Source organism: Gymnoscopelus microlampas (genome assembly GCF_963454915.1).
Source record: "Gymnoscopelus microlampas genome assembly, chromosome: 15".
NCBI classification, from domain to species: domain Eukaryota; kingdom Metazoa; phylum Chordata; class Actinopteri; order Myctophiformes; family Myctophidae; genus Gymnoscopelus; species Gymnoscopelus microlampas.
This window is the reverse complement of record NC_139952.1, coordinates 27,524,109-27,543,990: the sequence shown is the minus strand read 5'-3', so window position 1 is coordinate 27,543,990 and position 19,882 is coordinate 27,524,109. Positions and strand designations below refer to the sequence as shown.

General features: G+C 42.6%; 1 protein-coding gene across 1 annotated transcript in view; it reads right to left on the bottom strand.

The window, feature by feature from the left end:
- Positions 1-14,559, bottom strand: part of pard6gb (par-6 family cell polarity regulator gamma b) — a 42,705-nt gene extending 28,146 nt beyond the window's left edge. Inside the window, exons 1-2 of the mRNA XM_084080228.1 lie at positions 14,263-14,559; positions 9,767-9,989 (exon numbers count right to left, since the gene is read on the bottom strand). Of these exons, the coding sequence (XP_083936354.1) occupies positions 9,767-9,989; positions 14,263-14,334 (295 nt within the window). The 5' untranslated portion in view covers positions 14,335-14,559. The remainder of the gene's footprint in view (positions 1-9,766; positions 9,990-14,262) is intronic.
- Positions 14,560-19,882: the final 5,323 nt, after the last annotated feature.

The window sequence follows — 19,882 nt, the reverse complement described above, 5'->3', positions numbered from 1 at the left end:
CCGCACGTTTATAATGCCCAAAATAGACCCACGTCGGACAGTATATGAGGTAAGGGTGGCCTCTTTTTTCTACCACGCCATTTGATTGGCTGACCGGCACGAGAATTGTATAATCCTCTGAAAAGGCTTCCAAAAGGCAACGAAGCAAATAAAATAAAAAATGAACAAACAAAAAACAAAGCTTGTACTAATATTACATTAGCTATACTAATCAAGAGATCTAATCTAATCTGTGCCTAGTATCAGGGGACTAATTCAGATTTCCGTGCTTTGGACTGGAATATAAAGCAAGAGCTGATTACTGCTCTCCGTCACTCTCCTTTTCTCTCTCTCTCTCTCGCTCTCTCTCTCTGATGAAATGCTTTGGGGGCAAAGCTTTGTAAACTGCTTCACATCTGAATCTAAACAGAGTCACAGCTGTCGCAGAGTCACAAATTCATTCCCCATCTAATGAAAAGTAAAAAGACGAGCGGCAGGAATACCAGTGCACACACGCAGACACACACGTACACGTGTTCTGTGAAGCCCTTCGGCTGTTGTGTGAACCAAGACAGATGTGCCGCTAGATTCCCGAGCACACTAACAATGAAATAAAGAAGTCTTAAGTGTAGTCTGTATAATAGCTGCACAGATGTGCATGTACACAACAAACAAGAACAAGATTTTTTGTTTGTCTCAGGTAATCATCTCTCAAAGCATTTCAATATTAGTTTCCGCCATTAACCATTTAAACCCTACAATCTATGTAAGACAAATAGTGAATATGCATCATGAAAATGCACAACGCATCACGATGCGACACATTTTGACCTTGTATATCGGCTTTTTTCCCCCACAAAGGACCCAGAAATACTCAAAGGAGCAATCAGAAGAGACCGTTGACCAGATGCCTGATGGGCAATCAGAGCTCCATTGTGATTTCATTGCCAATAAGGTTATATCAGGGTCAAGCATTTTATGCAACCTCAAATCACCCATAGAACATAACCACTGGCTATGCACCTGTGCTGATATTAAGAGACTGGAAAGGCATCGTACTGATGCATATACCAAATCTTAACATTTTTGTCCCACTGATTCTTTTTATTTTCTTTTTCATTTTAATAGTTTTTAGACATCAAACAATCATACAGAAACAAAGGAAAGCAAAGAAAGAATATGCACTGATTTGTATGCAGGGAGAAACCAACAGTTATGCCAATAGTTATAGCCAAACAGTTTACCAGACCAGGTACACTATTTTCTCCTCACTCTTTTCAGGCAGTATTCCTGAGTGCTAATCTACCTTGGAATTTAAGGAGTTTAAGTGAGAAATGACACCTCCGTTTTCAGAGCATGCCAAATTTGTTCCTTAATAGCTTTTAAGATTTCAGCATAGCTCTGCAAGCGAGCCTAGCATACAAAGTGTAGCATGCAAAGGTGTGTCTCATTCTAATACTTGCAACTAAAAACTAAATCAAGTCCTTTCAGGTTTTAAACAAATATCTGCATTGGTTTAATGTGTGTGCTTTTAAGTCAGCTTAAACCGGTTCAATTGCCGTTTCATAATTAAACTTTGTGTGTTTCACTATAACCCTCTTTTGGTTTGGATAGTGTTGTTATCTGGTTCCCTGGTTTTCACAGGTGTGGGCAGCAGTTAAGTTACCAGGGCTTTGTGTACTCATGCAGTCGGCAGACATGATGACCTTGGTCTACCTCATCCGCTGGATTAACTTAAACCTGCAGGCTTTTGCAAAAAAAGTGTCGCTATCTTTTTATTAGGAGTTTAGTCTACCTTCAGCTCAGTGGTGCAAAACAAGCTGCTCTTAACATTTTGCTTTCAGAAGCAGTAACACGTTGAAGATGATGTTTTGTCTATCAAAGGCAAGGTTAAAACTGGCAAACTGAATGGCATGCGTTGTGAGCTTATAGATCAGCTATTTTTGGCGAAGATATTTAGGGTAGCGGGAAAAAAGGAGGGGGTCTAGTATAGATCCCTGGAGGACTCCGGTCAATATAGGGTTCAAGTGGTTAAAAACTAAACTGTAGGCAGCTTTCGCGTTGAGGCTCTCCACAGCCTATTTTGAATGATTTTGCATAGAAGGAAAAACGTTGAACAGTTGGACAGTTAATGCTTGTGATAATCTTTCCCTATATAAACAGATAATGAATACGCAGTACTTAGATATCAGACGTCAGAGTGCTGTATCCTGGAAACATAGCTTCTTTGCATTATACGTCAAATAGTAGGTGACATTTACTTTTGTATGATTTCTAAATAGGGATGAGCTGAAGGGTGAACTAAAACTAACCAAACCAGATTTTGCTTGCGTTTTGCTTCCTCTGTCCAGTCACACATATCCTTTGTAAAGCTTAATTTAAAATCCATCACAAGACGGTGTTGATGGTCAAGAAGAACTGGTCTTCAAGCTAACAACTTGTCGTATAACTTGAGCTTAAGCAGGACCACAATGTGAATTGTGAGAGCTTCCCTGACCCTGATCTAATGTGAATGACCAGCCCAGTGCACATGACTGAACTACTACAATCAAAACACACACAGCTAGGCAGAGGTTCACACACACACACACTCACACACACACACACACACACACAGACACAAATTAAGTCCAGACAGACAAATGCAAATTCAGCACACCAATGTTTGCATGTCCGTCATTGATTGACATCTGACTCCTACAAGTTCCTCGATGTCCAAAACAGTGATTCGTTCGCTGATCACGTTTACATTTATACAAAGTCAAGGTCTCTTCACATTTAATCTGGGTCCTTTGTTAATCGTTTCAGTGTGAAAGCGGAGTGAATTGGTGTGGAACATACACCTCAAACATCTTGAAGAAAAACAAAAAGAAATGATTTATGAAACGCCCATCCTTTCACTATAAAATACGTTTCCCAACATAATCTTGATAGTGATGATATCACTATGTAATTATAAAAGCATAGGTGATTTGATTGGTGTGGGAGCTCCATTCGTTTAGTAAACATTTCTCAACATGCTGTCATCATATCCTATATAGGGAACAATAGGGAACAGTGGCAGGATCATAGCGGTACAGCCACACTGGTGCTGCACGTGGCCAACTGATCTCAATAACAATGGTAGTCTAAGCCCTGAGGGAGTCAGGTACACACACACACACACACAGTTACAGAGTTCAAATGAAACATGGGGATGTCCGCTCTCCATGGGGGGTGGGGTGTTTCCAGGTTCATGCGTTCTGTACGAGTGATTTATCCTCCATAATATGACGACGTTGCTTGCCAAAAATAAAAGATTGATCCGATGCGATGCATTGTTAGCTTGTAGATCTGTTCTTTTTCACAAGTGACACCCTTGCGCAATTAGTACATAAATTAAAGATGCAGTCGAACGTATTTTAAGGAATTGGTAGTGTATGTTAACTAGCAGATATTTGGAGGTGGTCTCCCTACTCTTCCATTGAGAAATTTAGACCTTAGTGTCAGATAGGACACCGGTACCATACTGGTTGACAACTAGTACTGCCTGAAGCTTATAAGAACATCTCCCCTGGCCAACTGAGGTTTCCCTCTTGAAAGAGCAGTAGAGGTTTGGTCTCCCATGCAGGAAACACAGGTTTGAATCCCAGATAGGACATGACTCGCAAATCGCAGCTTTAAGCTTAACCCCGAGCGTGTAAACGTATGCTTACACAACCACTTGAGTCTCCTGTCCCGTATTTTTTTTCAGGTTTGACGAGCTGGTTAGAGAGTGGAATGCACTCACCAGACGACCTGTCAAATGATTTACAGAGTTAGGTTTTGTCACCCATAGGACAGTAACATACATACTTCCAAGTATGTATGTTAAAAAAACTTTTTTTGCATTTGGATTTTTGCAGAAGCCAAGTGTGTGTGTGTGTGTGTGTGTGTGTGTGTGTGTGTGTGTGTGTGTGTGTGTGTGTGTGTGTGTGTGTGTGTGTGTGTGTGTGTGTGTGTGTGTGTGTGTGTGTGTGTGTGTGTGTACACACATCTGTGCATGTATGTGTGAGGGCCAAACACAGGTTGAATCTGCCTGTGTTAAGCTAGTTACAATGCTCCCACTGTGACAAAGGGTGAGTCACAGTGTCTTTGTGTGTGTGTGTGTGTGTGTGTGTGTGTGTGTGTGTGTGTGTGTGTGTGTGTGTGTGTGTGTGTGTGTGTGTGTGTGTGTGTGTGTGTGTGTGTGTGTGTGTGTGTGTGTATGTGTGTGTGTGTGTGTGTGTGTGTGTGTGTGTGTAGCCCACTCAGTCTCGGGTGGTCCGCAGACGGGAAAGAGATGAGTAGCTACAGGGTGACACCAAGTGCACGCTCAGTCACCCATGACCTGTGTTGGTAGACTGGTACTGCCTGGCACAGCTTCACACAAACACACACACACACACACACACACACACACACACACACCACTTGAAAAGGACACACAAGAACAGTAGTGAAACGATTCCATATTATAAAATGAAACATTATGTTTCTGACTGGTGGGGAAAACTATTAGGCAATTTCAAGATGATTCATTGGTTCAGAAGAAGATGCAACCATAACGGACAGTTAGGATATGTCTGTTCACACAAGCACACACATACTGGGGTGGAAACCTTGTAGCCTATGTCCAAAACCCTAACTTTTCGTTTGCGATGAGTTGTGAGCTTGTAGATCTGCTATTTTCAGTGTGAGACTCAAGTACAAATTGGCCTAACTCTAACCCCTAACCTCTAAATGCCTAATCCTAACCCCAAACATATCTTTTCCTAGTAAGCCTAACTTTAACCCATTAAGACCTGAGGCCGATTCTACACATACCTTCTAAATCAATAGTTCTTCTCACACTTTCAAGATTTTTGAAAAATGGAAAAAAAGGCGATGTACCGTGCTGTGAGCTTGTATATCTATTTTTTAATATCCAATGCTAAACATCTAAAATGGCACAGATGCTTTCAATGGGGTTTTTGCCCCCATCTTTTTTTAACCATAAAACAAAACAATTTCTAGAGAGGACCAGGAAATGTGTCCTCACAATGTCAATTTCTCAAATTCCTGTGTATACTTACAGTGACATTTGGCCCTCACAAGTATAATAATACGTACAAGTACACACACACACACACACACACACACACACACACACACACACACACACACACACACCTCATTGTCTACTCACCAACAATAGAAGCCACTGAGGCTTTATTGTGTTTTGAGCCAAGTCCAGAGTCACAACAGCACACATCACCATGTCAGCACTCTGTTTACGCCACAACCACAGCAACTGCAGGAGCAATGGGCCTTCTCACGGCCAACCATAGCTCTGTCCCACAAGTGGGGCCAGTCCATTAGGTGACAAAATATACTTATCCAAATCTGTTTTTGTATTTGTTAAGGATCATAGGCATCTTTAAGACAATATACAATCAAGAATGACAGAGAAGACAATAATAGTTGGATCCATCAGGACCCCAGCTATGTATTATGCATGTACTGTATTTATTATGTACATAGTGTGAAGCTAGGCAGAGAATCGGGTATAGAATGTTCCTCAAGTTCATTTATTTATCTATTTTTAATGTAATTGTTTTTTTGTATTTCTTCTGTGGTTAGTCTGATGTCTGTTTGTGGATATGACGAGCTTTGAACTGTTGGCTGGAAAGGTGTATTATATAATTACCAGTAAGACTCCCTAATCGGGAGATAAGCGACCGTAGGTCACATGTATACAGAAGAGGGCTGTAACGGCGATTGGTTCCTAGTTGTGTGGGCAATGTATAGTTTTGTTTGGTGGTCTAAGAAATGTGGTGGCAGGCATGTTGATGACATGAGTGTAGACATACTGTGTAGTGTGTAGCAATTTGCGTGTTTTTAGGGGCAAAACTGTAGGAGTAGTGGGCAAAAATGTGTTGTGAAAAGCGGCCTGAAGGTGGCGCTAGAAGAGGGCCATGTGAGAAATTAGGGGTGGGGTGTCCGCGTTGCCTTGGCGGACGAATAGGTACCGGCCGCGGCTCTCCCGGACGCTCCTAGCCCGAGTTACGGCATTTTATGTGAGCTGCAGTGGCAGGGGGTCCTCCACTGGGGGCGCCACCACTTTTGCATCCGTTCTGGAGCACCAGGAGTGGGTGGTCCCCGGGAATGCCCCGTGAGCAGCCCCGTTGGGGTGGTCAGTTGGTAATTTGTCCACATGTGCTCATTTTTTACACTTGGGGGTCCCCGAGGCAGCTGGGGGTCCCTGGAGCTCCGGGGGTCCTTGGAGGGTGTAGTTTGGCAGGTAAGGAGTGTGTGTGCAAAATGTGGCATGGATCGGGGCAATGGGTGCGGAGATATGAGCAGGGCAAAAGTGTGACGTGTGTGACGGAGTGACGTGACGGACGGACACCTGGAGCAGCTTTCTGTAGTAAGTGCGACCTACGGTCGCAATTATAAACAACTGTGACTGATGAGTGAGCTGGACATCCACAGTATAGGGTGGCTTGTTATATCAATTATGTAATAGATATACAACTCACTAATGTAAAAATAAAATATGTTTTTCTAGTGGCAACAAATGTTAAATTACTGAAAATTGCTACATAGTGTTAATTTATCTATTTGTAACAATTGGACCAATTTTTTACAGTGTAGTATATCTCAGTCAGTATTAAACATTTCAGATGCACATTGTTCAACTTTGGCAGATGGACCTGCCCAACATACAATCAGAGTATTCAGTAATGGAGCCTCTTAAGACACTGTATCAGACCAAATCTAAGGGGATTGTGGCTGGGCCTTGCCTTGTGAATAGCCAAACCCTTTTTCTATCTCCAGTCTGCTACAAGATAATTCAACACATTGTGCCCTCCTTTTGTAGCTCAACCACTGGACTACAATTAAGACAAAACCCTCAAGTGTACGTGCCCAAAACTAAACCAAGCCAGGGACATTCCAAAAAGGATTGGATGATGAATAGATGTGAGCGGTGATAGATTAATTTGTATGCTAGCTAGCTAGGTAGTTGGCAGGCAGTCAAGACCCACTACAGATCTGGGATCAATGAGAGAGAGATGGAGAGAGGGAATACAACTGGTTCCCATTCAGTGTTCTGTGGTGTTCTATTGGAACAAGCGAACAAGTACGTGTGCACACGCTCCCACACGCACACACAGCTCAGCAAGGAGCCTCTCTTTTCATGCAGATCCTTTGTCTCTCAGTAATGTCTGGTATGCCGGGATACTGGCTTTGCTCAATGACCTGATTTCTATGGGGCTGCCACTGCACTGGCCTGTGTGTGTGTGTGCCTGCGTGCGCGTGTGTGTGTGTGTGTGTGTGTGTGTGTGTGTGTGTGTGTGTGTGCGTGTGTGTGTGTGTGTGTGTGTGTGTGTGTGTGTGTGTGTGTGTGTGTGTGTGTGTGTGTGTGTGTGTGTGTGTGTGTGTGTGTGTGTGTGTGTGTGTGTGTGTGTGTGTGTGTGTGTGTGTGTGTTCGTCTGCCTGCAAGCCCTTCCTTTGGATAAGACAAGCCTTAAACTGTCCAGACAGACACAGATCTAGCCAATAAGACGACAGGAAATGCGTGTGTGCACAGACTGCACACACGCACATGCACACACACAACTCATGCATGACATAAACAGAAAGCACCAGAGTTCTTGGTGTGCAAGGACAAACATAACTGGGTGAGAAGATATTGTGTGGAAAAGTGGTTTTGATTAGCAATGGTACAATAACTCGTTACACGGCTACATGAGGCCCCTGAACTGAAAACATGAACTGTAAATAGTAAATACAACTATCAATGTACAGGTTGTACAAGATAACAACAAAATGAAAAGTGTGTTTCTTCTACTATAAAGCATTATATCAGTACAAACTGAGAATTGCAATATTAAACATCAAGTCAACATTTAAGTCAACATGAGTGGCTCGTGCTTAAATCCGTGGGAGTTCAATTCCATTTTCCACAGTGTGGTTTAGTAGTAAGTTAACTATGAAAAACCAAGCAGAAAGCTGGTACAATTAACCACTTTAACTCTAGTGTCCCCATTTCGGGCATGTCAATACAGGTGACAGAAGAATAAAAAATGTTTTTGCTCCGCCAGGCCGACATGCGCAACATGCTACAGGCTATGTTTTCGCCCCTGTCCGTCCGTGTGTCTAATCTGCGGCAACTAATCTGCGGCACCGTTGGACTGATCTGCATGAAACTCCCTGAAGGCCAAGTAAAAACGTCTGCTCCAAATTCTTCACATCACCCTGTTATCGCACCACCAGGAGGCTGATTTTTGCTAGACACATATTTTGATATTACTCATATCACGCAAATCAGTACACAACATTATCTCTATAGTCATGTTATCAAGATGGATCTGTCGGATTTTTCACATTCCATCCTGATTGGCTAAGATTGGCTTCCAAAGTCTGCAGGAGGGGCTCGTTTTGAACAAAATGCCTCAAATCATGAATGCAGTGTCCGATTGCTGTGAAACTGAAAATTATTTTCCCCCCTAGATTCCTTGGATCCTTACGCAACTCCCCAAATAGGCCATGCCCATTTCCACCTGACAATATTAACTCCATTTTGGTAACCAAATTGGTACACCTCATCTCTGTAGTCATGTGATCAAGATGTATCTGTCAGATTTTTCGGATTCTATTTCGATTGACTATGATTGGCTTTCAAAGTTTGCTGGAAGGGCCCGTTTTGCACGACATGCTACAAGCACCGCTGGACCGATCGGCGGGAAGCTTTGCACGCATGCACACTCCCAGTAGGCCAAGGAAGAATAGTGCCGTCAGTTTTCCCTCTTGTCCAAAACCCACTCGACTTTTCCAATTGGTAAGACTGCCTTCCAAAGTTTGCGGTAGGCAACCCGGCCTGGCGGAGAACTGTGCTCTGAGGAGCACTCTTCTCTAGATCCAATTCTACAATCTCACAACAAGCTTGCAGGTTGCGATGCAATGCATTGTGAGTTTGTGGATCAGCCATTTAGGAGTTTTTTCCAAAACGATTTAAAAATAGGGCTTATGTGGTTAATTTGTTGTGAAAGAGAAAGTACGAACGTGGCACGTGCAGTTTGCATTGTTCCTTGTCCTCAGGAACCCAATCTCCCCTGGTGCCCTTTGAATTCTGCCTCTGACTATTATTTCAAGTTGCACCCTGGTCCACTTTGTAGCGGATTCTATTAACCACTTTATCCCAGGCATCCCTATTTTGGGCAGATCATTGAAAGTTTAAAAAAAAAATGTTTAAAAAATAGCCGATCTATATAAGCTCACAATGCGTGACATGTTGTGAACTTGTAGAATGTAGATCAGCTATTGTTTTTCTTAATGCTGCTTTCACACTAGCTACATTGCTTCCGAGTCGCCGTTGAAATGTTGCTTAAGCCACAGCCACACTGCATATTGTGTGTAATGAAAAGGGTATAGTTAAATAGCATAGTTTTTCTTCCCATTTATGGAAGGTAAAAGGAATTGTGGGGAGAAGGAGAGTGGAAATGGTGAAACAAAAATGTATTGACCTTTCACTGCATCACTGGAGCGCTGAGTTGTAGCACACCACGCCTGTCATACAGTGACAAGTGACAGGTGTCACTTTATAGTTTCATGTTGCTGTCTTCCAGTGAAAATGATGCTTTGTTTCCGCTAGTGTGAACGCACCATGACTGGTTAAAGGGAAACGTTGTAGATTTTTACCTGAATATTATCATTATTTTGTGTAGGCCAGGGCAGGGAGTTTTCCAGAACTTTGCCCACAACAGAACAGAGGTAGCCATGGTCTGCCTGGTGTTCAGGTAAATACCTTGTCTCTGGATGAAGATCCTCAGCAGCGGGTGTGCCGTCGACACCGCCTTGCAGAAGTTGTCATCGTTGTTGATTGGCAGCAGGTCGCCGTGGATGTCAGCGTAGCCGATCAGCACCTCCATATTGGCGATGCGGTGAATATGCATGATGAGCTTGTAGAACTCCTCAAACTTTCCGGGTTTGACTCGGTCCACCGAGAAGCGCCGGAACTCTGCACCATACTGAGCCAGGAGGATCAGAAGAAAGACAAAAGGAAAACATTAGAAGGACACTACAGTTGTCATGGCGACTAAACAGGAAGAGGAAACTGGCAGTCTTCTTGACCTTGTGGAATTTATCTAAACCAGTTCGCTGACAGACTGTATAGTGTGGAAGCATAGCAACTCTGTCACAGCTCTATTCATCTTCTTTGTGTACAAGACGTTATGGCGTCTTTCAGTTTCATGCATGCTGGCCTAATTTATGCTTAAGCGAAAAAGTGTTGTGCAATAAAAATGACATTATTTTCAACTGAAAAACTGAAATCAATTGTCAATGTGACTCACATCTACACTTTTTCCATTTCGCCAATGAGGCCATGTAGTAAATGAGCTAACTCAAGGAAGTACACAAACTAACCTGACTGCATAGCAGAACCAGTTTCAGCCAAGTCAAGGTGATAACAATCTCATGTGATAAAAGCTACATAATGCACTCTCAGTAAGGCCTTCAAACAGATATCAAAAAGGAAAGATTCGCTATATTCTGTCTAATTAAAAAAATCCCTAGAAAGATTTGATCCCTTTACAGAACCAAAAACTGATAGAAAGGTTGGTTATTGTACCTCTGTCCTATGACACTTTAACCCCTTATTTCTTTGTCAAAAATAGCGATCTAAAAGCTTACAGAGTGTCACAACACAAGTCACGCCGCGCTGTGAGCTTGCAGATCTGCTATGTTCATGTGGTTAAGTAGTTCTGTTGCGGCTTTTTTGTGCTAAGGTCACTGGTCACAAAGAGCAGAGGGTCATGGCTGGGTCATCATGTGACATTAAAAGTAGGAGGGAATAGGCAGGTTAAAGAAATAGCCAAGAGTGAGCATGAGGACAGTAAGGAATAAAATATAGATAAACGATAGCAACGGGGAGACAGAGAGAGATTGAGATTGAGAGAGAAAGATACACCATGAGATGGAGACAAACAAAAGAACTGCTTGCTTCTGCAAACCACAACACCAGACAGTCAGTGACAATAGCACTGGTGTCAAAATCACAGTGGTAATTTGTTGACTGTGGTGATGTGCGTTACTATAATTATCAGTTCAGAGAAGAGAAGAGAAATTTAGCTCAGAAGACAGCGAGTGTGGGAGTAGAAAAGCAAGTTAAAACGATTGATGAGGTGAGAGGACAGAAGAGAGGTATGGAGGTGACAGCTAGGACAGAAGGGGACACATTAGTCAGTCAGCTCTGCTCTGTAATTAGGAGATGACATATGATCATAAGAGAAGAGATGCATGCTGGGAGGGGGCTGTTGGGACGGCAGGTTGTTGGAGTTTGCCAGACTCTCATATACAGTTATACACCTCACACATACACTAATGCACAAACAATGAGTCACTTGACACATTTTGGCAGCAGTGAAGCCTCCATTTGGCTATTTATAAAAAGTTGACAAACATGTTTCTCAGAAGGCAAGGGGAATATTTAGGCAAGTTAAAAAACTGAATTGAACTAGTGGCTAGTAAAGTAACATGTAACATCATACCGATAATAATGTATACAAGTGGGAGTTCAGCCAGTTCATTTAGCCACTGGAGCATACAATTTCAGTCAAGTTTGACAATTCACATCAACCTTAGAACCACAGAATTGCACTGTACTTTACGCTGTCTCTCAACGAGTGTATGATAAGCTTTGAGCAAGTCTGAACATGGTTGATTAATCACTGGCCTAAATTTGAAATCCAAACCTGAGAGTACATCACATGAATGGTGACATCACTACTCCTGTCCTATCAGAGTAAAGCAAAATTAACAGGCTCAAACAAGTCCAGAGACAACATTGGATCATCTCACCTCTGACACAGAGGTGGAAGATAAAAGCTTACTAGCTTACTGCACTTCTGTTTTTACTTGAATACTGTTTTGTCCCCGCTGCCCTGTCTGCCTGGTGAATGTTCACCCAGTGCTGTTGTCCCACTAACAACTGTATTCTTCCTAGGACAATAATAAATACATTTGTATTTAGTGCAGCAGGTCTAAACTGGCCTCAAGACTTGAAGATCAGGCATGCTAATGAGAGTGGAAGGTCAAGAAGGAACCTGAAATTCTTGCGCTTGATGGTCGCCCCCTCTCCCTATCCCTCTGACCTGTCTTTCACTGATAACTGCCGCCAGTGAGGGAAACCAGCTCCGGACCAAGGCTCCATAACAGCCAGATGGACACCTCTGGTGTCGCCTCCAGATAGGCTTATCACTAGAGCACCTTCCCCCCAGAGAAAATCCAAGCTGACTGAGGCAGGAACATCAGGAACAACCAAATCACCCACAGCAAACAATCCAGACAAGTTTAAATATCAGCCAATATCAGAGTATCGAGCATCTGTCTTATTCATCCAGTAAGTTTACAAAACAACTCAGATTTATAGTGTACATTTGGAGTCTGTAGATGTTTTCTCCATAAGTCATCACAACGTCCTCTGGTCATGGGAATTGTGGGCATGATGCAACACATCAATCAAGACACTATGACACACATGATACTGAAACTGCTTATCTGCAGGACAAGCCAAGAGTACTGAATGACAATGACTTGATGGCTAAATGGATGTGAATGGTTCGATGAGTCATCTTATCAGTCTGTCCTAAACGTGACGGTGAATGACATTGACTCAGCAGCACTGACAATTAACTTTTAATGTGACAACACCGTCAACATCAACCATCCCACCCACGCAATACCAAACTTGTGAGTCCCTCCCACCTATTCACAAACAAGGCCTGGCAGGCTTACAAACAAACAAACCACCTACAGCCCCATTTCCATGGAACAAACTTTAACCAGAGGACCCGTCCTGCCTAGTAGCCAACAAACACCCACTCAACTCTTTTTTTTTTTACCTAAATCATTCTGAGGATTGGATACCCACAAAAATGATGGATGAGGCACACAGGGCTAGGTGTGTAGGAGGGTGGTTTATGATCTTATGCCCAACTAGTCTTTTCACGTCACCACAGGGATGGATTTATTTAGATGACAGTATGTAAAAGAGACGTAGAGAGAGACAGGGCAATAAAAATAAACCGAGATTGGATTTATGTGTGTTAAGTTGTGGGATACTGTGTTTGAGAGATAGAGCATGTGATTGCATATTATGCAAGAGTGCATGTGCATGCATATGCATGTCAGGACCTCTCATTCTGCCATAGACTGAGAGGGAAACAAACACTTTTACACTGACACAGGGACATCTTTTAGCAGCATACCCAGCTCCATTAATGCTAAATCTCCACCCTCCCAAAGCCATCACAATCAGATACTTTTACCACCATTTATGCCCATATTATTACTTGTGGTAGAACACACATGATAGCCAAGCCTATATATTTACATCTATAATAGTTCATGCTTTATGCTAACCCAGTCAATGCAAGTGCACGTCACGTGACCAGGCCATACTTTAAATCTTCTATTTAATATTTTGTAATTTAAGTTATTTTTAATCATTATTTACTTATTTCTGCATCTCTTACATTTCATGCTTACTGTGATGCTGTTATGACACCTGAAGTTCCCTCGGGATCAATATCAGCTCAATCTATCCGTCTATTTGTCTTATCTATCTTAGAACATTTAACTGTGTGAACAGGTGTGAAAACAGCCAAACAAAATGATTGATAAGCCTCAGCTTCCATGTGGAGGAGAGATGCTCTGATCCAACAGAAGCCCACTAGTGGGCAGCGTTATGGGAGCCTAGATGGGTCGATATATTTGTGGCCATTCATGTATTATTGGTTGACCGAACTGAAAGAGAGCGGCGGCAAACAATTGGCATCAGTGTTGCCAAAATACACGCGTTGACGCTGCAACAATGTAGCAAAAACGTTCAAGGTTTATTATTGGACGAATGCCACGTTAACGGAGGAAAAAAGTAAATCAAAGAGGCTATTTCACTACATTGACATTGTCATCCAAAGAGCTTCGTGGCGAGTCGGGGAGAAGTCTGTCTTCTCCTTCCAACTCTTTTAAGAAATCACAGGATTGTTGTCCTACAGCGGGATTTCAACATCAAAGGGTGAAAAATACACGAGCATACGAAACAAACGCACGGCTGCAATCGACGTTTGTGTTTCTTGAACGCGAGGGTCGCTCTTTATAGTTCAGAAAGCAAGAAAAACCTCGGCAAATAGTTTGTAAGTTTCACCACACGAGTGTTACAGCCCATAACTGGGACGGACGGCCATGTGAGACAGGGTTTTCCTCAACAAATCCACACATTATAAGCCCAAAAATCCTCACCTTGCTTTTCACCTCCACTGCGTTGCATTCCGCATGTCGCAAAGGTTGCGATCTGTTAAAACTTCGATTCATTGTGGTAGCGTTTAAATAAAAAAAAAGAAAATAAAAAAGTTCAGCGTTGTGTCCCCACCGAAAAGGGGCTTAAAATCCACACTGGAATAAAAACAAAATCCCTCTGTCCCGCTCAATTCTGCCAGCAGTATGTCTTGTCTTTTTAGTTCAGCAACGATCTTTTACGCCCTCGGATTCCTGGTACTGTGAGTCTGCATTAACGTTTTTGGGAAAAGTTGACGGGAAAATAAGAGGCGAACAAATCGCCGCCTCTGACTTGGGGGAGTGAGTTAAGTTTTGAAATGACATCATCAGCCCAATGGTTTACAGCCCTCCTGAAAACGTTATTACGCATATTAGTCCTCCCATGCGACAGAGGACGCACTTGAGATAGCCTGGGTAGCATTCCATTTCGGGTATATGATCCGGTCGGGAGCGGAAGTAAAAAAAAGAAAAAGTGGCCGGATGGGCAGAACCGGAAAGACGTCTCACCCCAAAATAGGTCCGTCCTAATAAAATCCTTGATGCGGCATAGTTTAGCTTATTGTTTAAATGTAAATGTGCGTGCACTATCCGGAGACTATTTAGCGTCGGTATTATCCCACGGGGAAATTCTATTCCATTTAAATAGGGATTGGGGAACCAAAACAAAGCGGCACCGCAAAACCGGATGGGCAGAATCCAGAAAAAGGATTCTTTTTTTCAGTAGGCGTGGCCTAGACCGGATCATATGGGTCTTTTGTAACGCAGACCAGGCTTTCCTCCGAGGTGGAAAGACTGGTGATGCGAGGTTACACTTGAGATAGTACAGACAGACAGATTTTTTTCAAATCAAGTCGTCTGTCTGTTATAGTGTGTTTTGTAATAATAATCAAAATCTACAAAGTAACTACTTAACTAAAGTTTTCATATAATTGTAGTGGAGTAAAAGTACAATATTTTCCTCTGAAAATGGAGTAGAAGTAAAAAGTATTGAAAATTGTGAATAAAATACCTAAAAATTGTACTTAGTTACTTTACACCAGTGTTTATCAACCCTGGCAAAGGGCCCAATTTTGGGCCGCGAGTACTGCTGAGGTGTGCCGCGACGTTTGAAGAAAGTGTGAACCCAGCCCCTCGAGAACAATAGCGGTGATTGTCCGTCAATCGATACGGCCATTCAGTTGAAAGGGGCACAGGGTACATGCTTTGGCACTCAGTATTATTACTACAAGATGATGAGAGCTCCACCAGCAAAGAAGAGATGCACCCAGGGCCAGCCGCTAAATTCTAGGTGTGCCCTGGGATATTTTGGCTATGCCAGGTGTGCCTTGGCACCAAAAAGGTTGATAAACACTGCTTTACACCACCGCAAATTACTGTAGGTCTAGAGTAGCATGAATTTTAAGGAATATGCTCCTGTGTTTGTTTGTTTGTTTAAAGAACCCCTTTTGATGCCATGGCAATCAACTAGTCTTTTTCTGGGTCCACACCTGACCTAATATACATCATTGGTTCCCAGGACCCCCAGGGGTCCTTGCAGGGGTCCCATCCCACCCTAGCATAATGAGCACCCTAGCAAAGAACTCATGAAGTGGAACATAAATATTAAAAACTAGCACTGTATATACCAGTCTCCGTGTGCTCTATAATTCTGTCTGCATATTTGTTGCATGTTTGTATCGGCAAACTGTCGAGTCAGAACAGATTTCACCAATCAACAAACCCAGCAATATACACATTTTGGTGATTTTTATCACGATTAAGTTGGAGACTTCAGATAATAACAATTGTCTCACCAGGGACATAAACAAATAAATGGTAAATAATCACATTTCCTTATCTCCTGGTGTCAACAACTTTGGGCCACTAATTTGAATGAAAAAAAAATAATATTCCAATTAATGATGATGTTTAATTGATTATTATTATCCATGTTATTCTTATTCTTGTAGATTGAAATTAAGCATTCAATCAAGAGGCTAAATCATGCTGACTGAATAATACATTTTGATTTGCACACTTGACTTTACAAAATGTGGAGGGTCATATGTATTCTAGAATATGGCGTGCATGTATCCCTGTTTACAACATTCCTTGGCCCTTAGAGACGCCAGTCTGCAACAGCTGCAGACTGCCATATTGTCCTTCTCTAATATCTGCTGCTGTACTGCTGTTTACAATGGGATAGTCAATGGTCTCTCACTGCATTGTCAATAAGTTTATTCAGCTATGGGCATGCAAAGTTACTGTAGTATAACAGCATTGTAAAATGCAATGCTCTATAGTATTTAGTTGTTGTTGTGGCTCCACTGCCATACCTGTTTTGATACAAATTAGAGATATTTAGTGCAGGGTGCAGTCAGTTCTAAAATATCATTTATATAATTTAATTCATTATAAAGTATTATATATACATTTGAGCACTGACTCATTGAGATTTAGAAGACAAAAGCTAAGACAAACAGCATTTAACCACTTTCAACCAGGCATCACTATTTTGGGCAAGAGAGATATAACACTGCAAAGTGAGATTTATATTCGTATTGCAAACCCTAAAGTGATTGCTTATTTGAGCACTTATTTTGGCTCAATGTGTATGTGTGTATGTATATTTTGTGTACACCTTTAAAGCTACAATCCATGAGCTTTATGTCCTCTCCTGACAGAAAGAAACCAAACATCGAACAACGCGCAGGAAACCAAACATCTTCCGCTCATTCAAGAGGGAGTCTACCCCGTGGTACTGGCGAAAACTTCTGGGAACTCAGATTAACCCCGTGGCCAGGTAAGACATTTTATAAGCTTCAGGCAGGGCTGCTAGTCAACCATATAAGTGTCCTGCCCGAAACCAGGGTCTAACCTTCTCAATGGAAGAGCAGGGAGACCACATCCAACCACTGCAGATGTGCTAGTTATATTGTATTAATATACTCTACCATTGGATTGGATAAAATAAAAAAGTATTCATTAAAGTAAGTAATGGATTACAGCTTTAAACATTTAGTAACAGGAGTGGGTCACACTGGTCATTTTGAAGGTTTAAGATTGGAAGAGACATGGTAATGGCTTGATATAGGAAACTCTCTTTATTGCTTCTATCACAATGAAAGTGCTAACCCAGCTCAACTCAGTGATGCAATAGAAGTGGGGGAGACACAAGGTCCACTACAACCACGCCTAGCCATGGTTTCATAACCAAACCCCTACACATGTGAAAATAAAAGGCCAAATGGAATAACGGACACCAAACAACAACATCAATCACAAAACCAAAAATCAAAACCATTCTCTGACTCAAATAGCAGGCACAGTTGCCACAACAATAAAACAATAAGTGTGGGTGCACCCTCCCTGAGGCATGGGAAATCCTTCCAAGTCGAACTGGCACACCACAGGATGCTACACAGCCCCCACCTGAGGGATGTAACAGTCCCCAGTGACCCACCCACACAACACAAAGTCCCAAAGGTGCTTTTGGGGGGTGGGGGGGGGGTCCGGTATGCCTACAGTACCAAGGGCAAGTGGACAAACAGTTGATACCCGGCGTCCTCTTGATAGGGAGGCCGGCCAAATCTCGGCTTTAGGGCGGCCAGGGCGGCATAACTTAATTGTTCCTCCGGGCAGTGGTGTGGCAGGGTCTGCACTCTGCAGCAGAGTGCAGACCCTGCCACACCACTGCCCGGAGGAACAATTAAGTTCCCCCTTACAATGCCAGTGCAAGTTGGAGTCGAGATGGAGGTCAGTCGAGTGGCCATCTGGACCTGGATGCAACAGATGTCTGGAGGCCCATTGCAATTGTAGCAGGGTAACTTGGCACCTGTTGCAGGTAGCATGCTGCCGCTGAAGCTTGCCGATGGTGAGTAGTGGCTGCCTGTAGCCCCTGGAGTTTGAGGAATACCTAACAGCTTGCTGCTGGTGATGCTTGACCGGCGACTGGAGAATCCCTGGGGCCTCTGCAATCACCCCATGGTTACATAACCAAACCCCTATACATAAAATAACGTACACCGAATGCCAACATTAATCACAACAAACATACAAAACCATTATCCCCAAATAACCACATTAATGCCCATTAACGTGTGGGTCGGCGCGGCATGCTGGGAAATTGTACCATTTGTTTGTGTCCCTTTTGTGCCCATATGGAGGTCTCTGTCAGTCCTTGTCCCTTTTATGCCCATATATGGAGATCACTGATGTCATCAGTATATGCCCCTTATTGGCATGCCCATATATGGGCATATCAGTTAGATCGGTGGTTCTGGAAAACTGGACATGTCAGTCGGATCAGCGATTCTGGGCACCCGCATAACCGAAAGACTCGTCGGTGGGCACTGCTCTCCCTCGAGTGGAGTCGGTTGGTCTCATATAGCACATGACCATACATAGCAGTCGAATCTGTGGCCCTGGACAACCAGGTCTCCATATAGGCCTATGCCTCCTATATGAGCGTATCGGGTTTGTTTATGGTTATGTCTGAGTCATAGTGACATGCCTATATATGGGTGTATCGGTTTTGTTTATGGTTACGTCTGAGTCATATAGTGACATATGCTTATAAATGGGCGTATCGGGTTTGTTTATGGTTATGTCTGAGTCATAGTGACATGTCTACATATGGGTGTATCAGGTTTGTTTATGGTTATGTCTGAGTGATGTCAGAGGTCCGCCTGGCCGCCTTCCATTAGCCAATTTTAATAGGCTATATAGTCTATATTAAATATAGATGTGAAAAGGTTAAGAATAAAAGTAGGCTATGCCTTGGAAATGGTGTGGAATAATGTAAAGTAGGAGCTATATCTAATTTGAACATGCACTGTACATCTTATCTAGACCTAAAATCTACCCTTCAACTTATTGTTTATGCCCTGACTGGCCATCCACAGGTTGTTGAAATATTAGGCCTTAAATGTCAAATATTCAAGCATGATCAAATCATGTTTAGCCTACTTATTTCAGACCATTTTCCAAAGCATTGGCTACAACATTAGATAAAAAACGGGAGATCCGATTCCGGGTGGGTTTGTTGACTATTAGCCTGTCTCCGGGTTGCCTCGTTCTCTTCTGCCAAAGACTACGTTTTTGTAAAAAATAAATAAATTGCCAATTTAACATTGAGGTGCACAGACTTCTCAAGGGCCCACTCTTCCGGCTGCCAACTGGCACACCCTCGGACGATAGCTACTACAAATTAGGCTAAAATGCTTGTTCATTAGCATTAACACAGCAGAGCGGGAACCATTTGTTGCTGTGCCGCAGTTTGTTACTAGAGAACTAAAAACTTAACCATGGCTATTTAGGCTAATATTGTGATTTGTGAATTTCGCTGTGCCCTCTAGTACCCGGTTTATCTACCTGATTATTGAAAAGCAACAACAACCATAATGTAAAAGAAAAAGATACATGTTTGTTGACGCTTCTTCATGGATGACGACGAGTCCAAAATTGAGCAAGACATTTGCTCAATGCTCAGATAGGCTACAATTAAGACAACAGGTGTGTAAGAGAAGATGACCAAATCAAGAAGGCTTCATTAATATAAAAATGATGATGGGTAGGCTAGGCTACAACATTGAATTTGAATAGG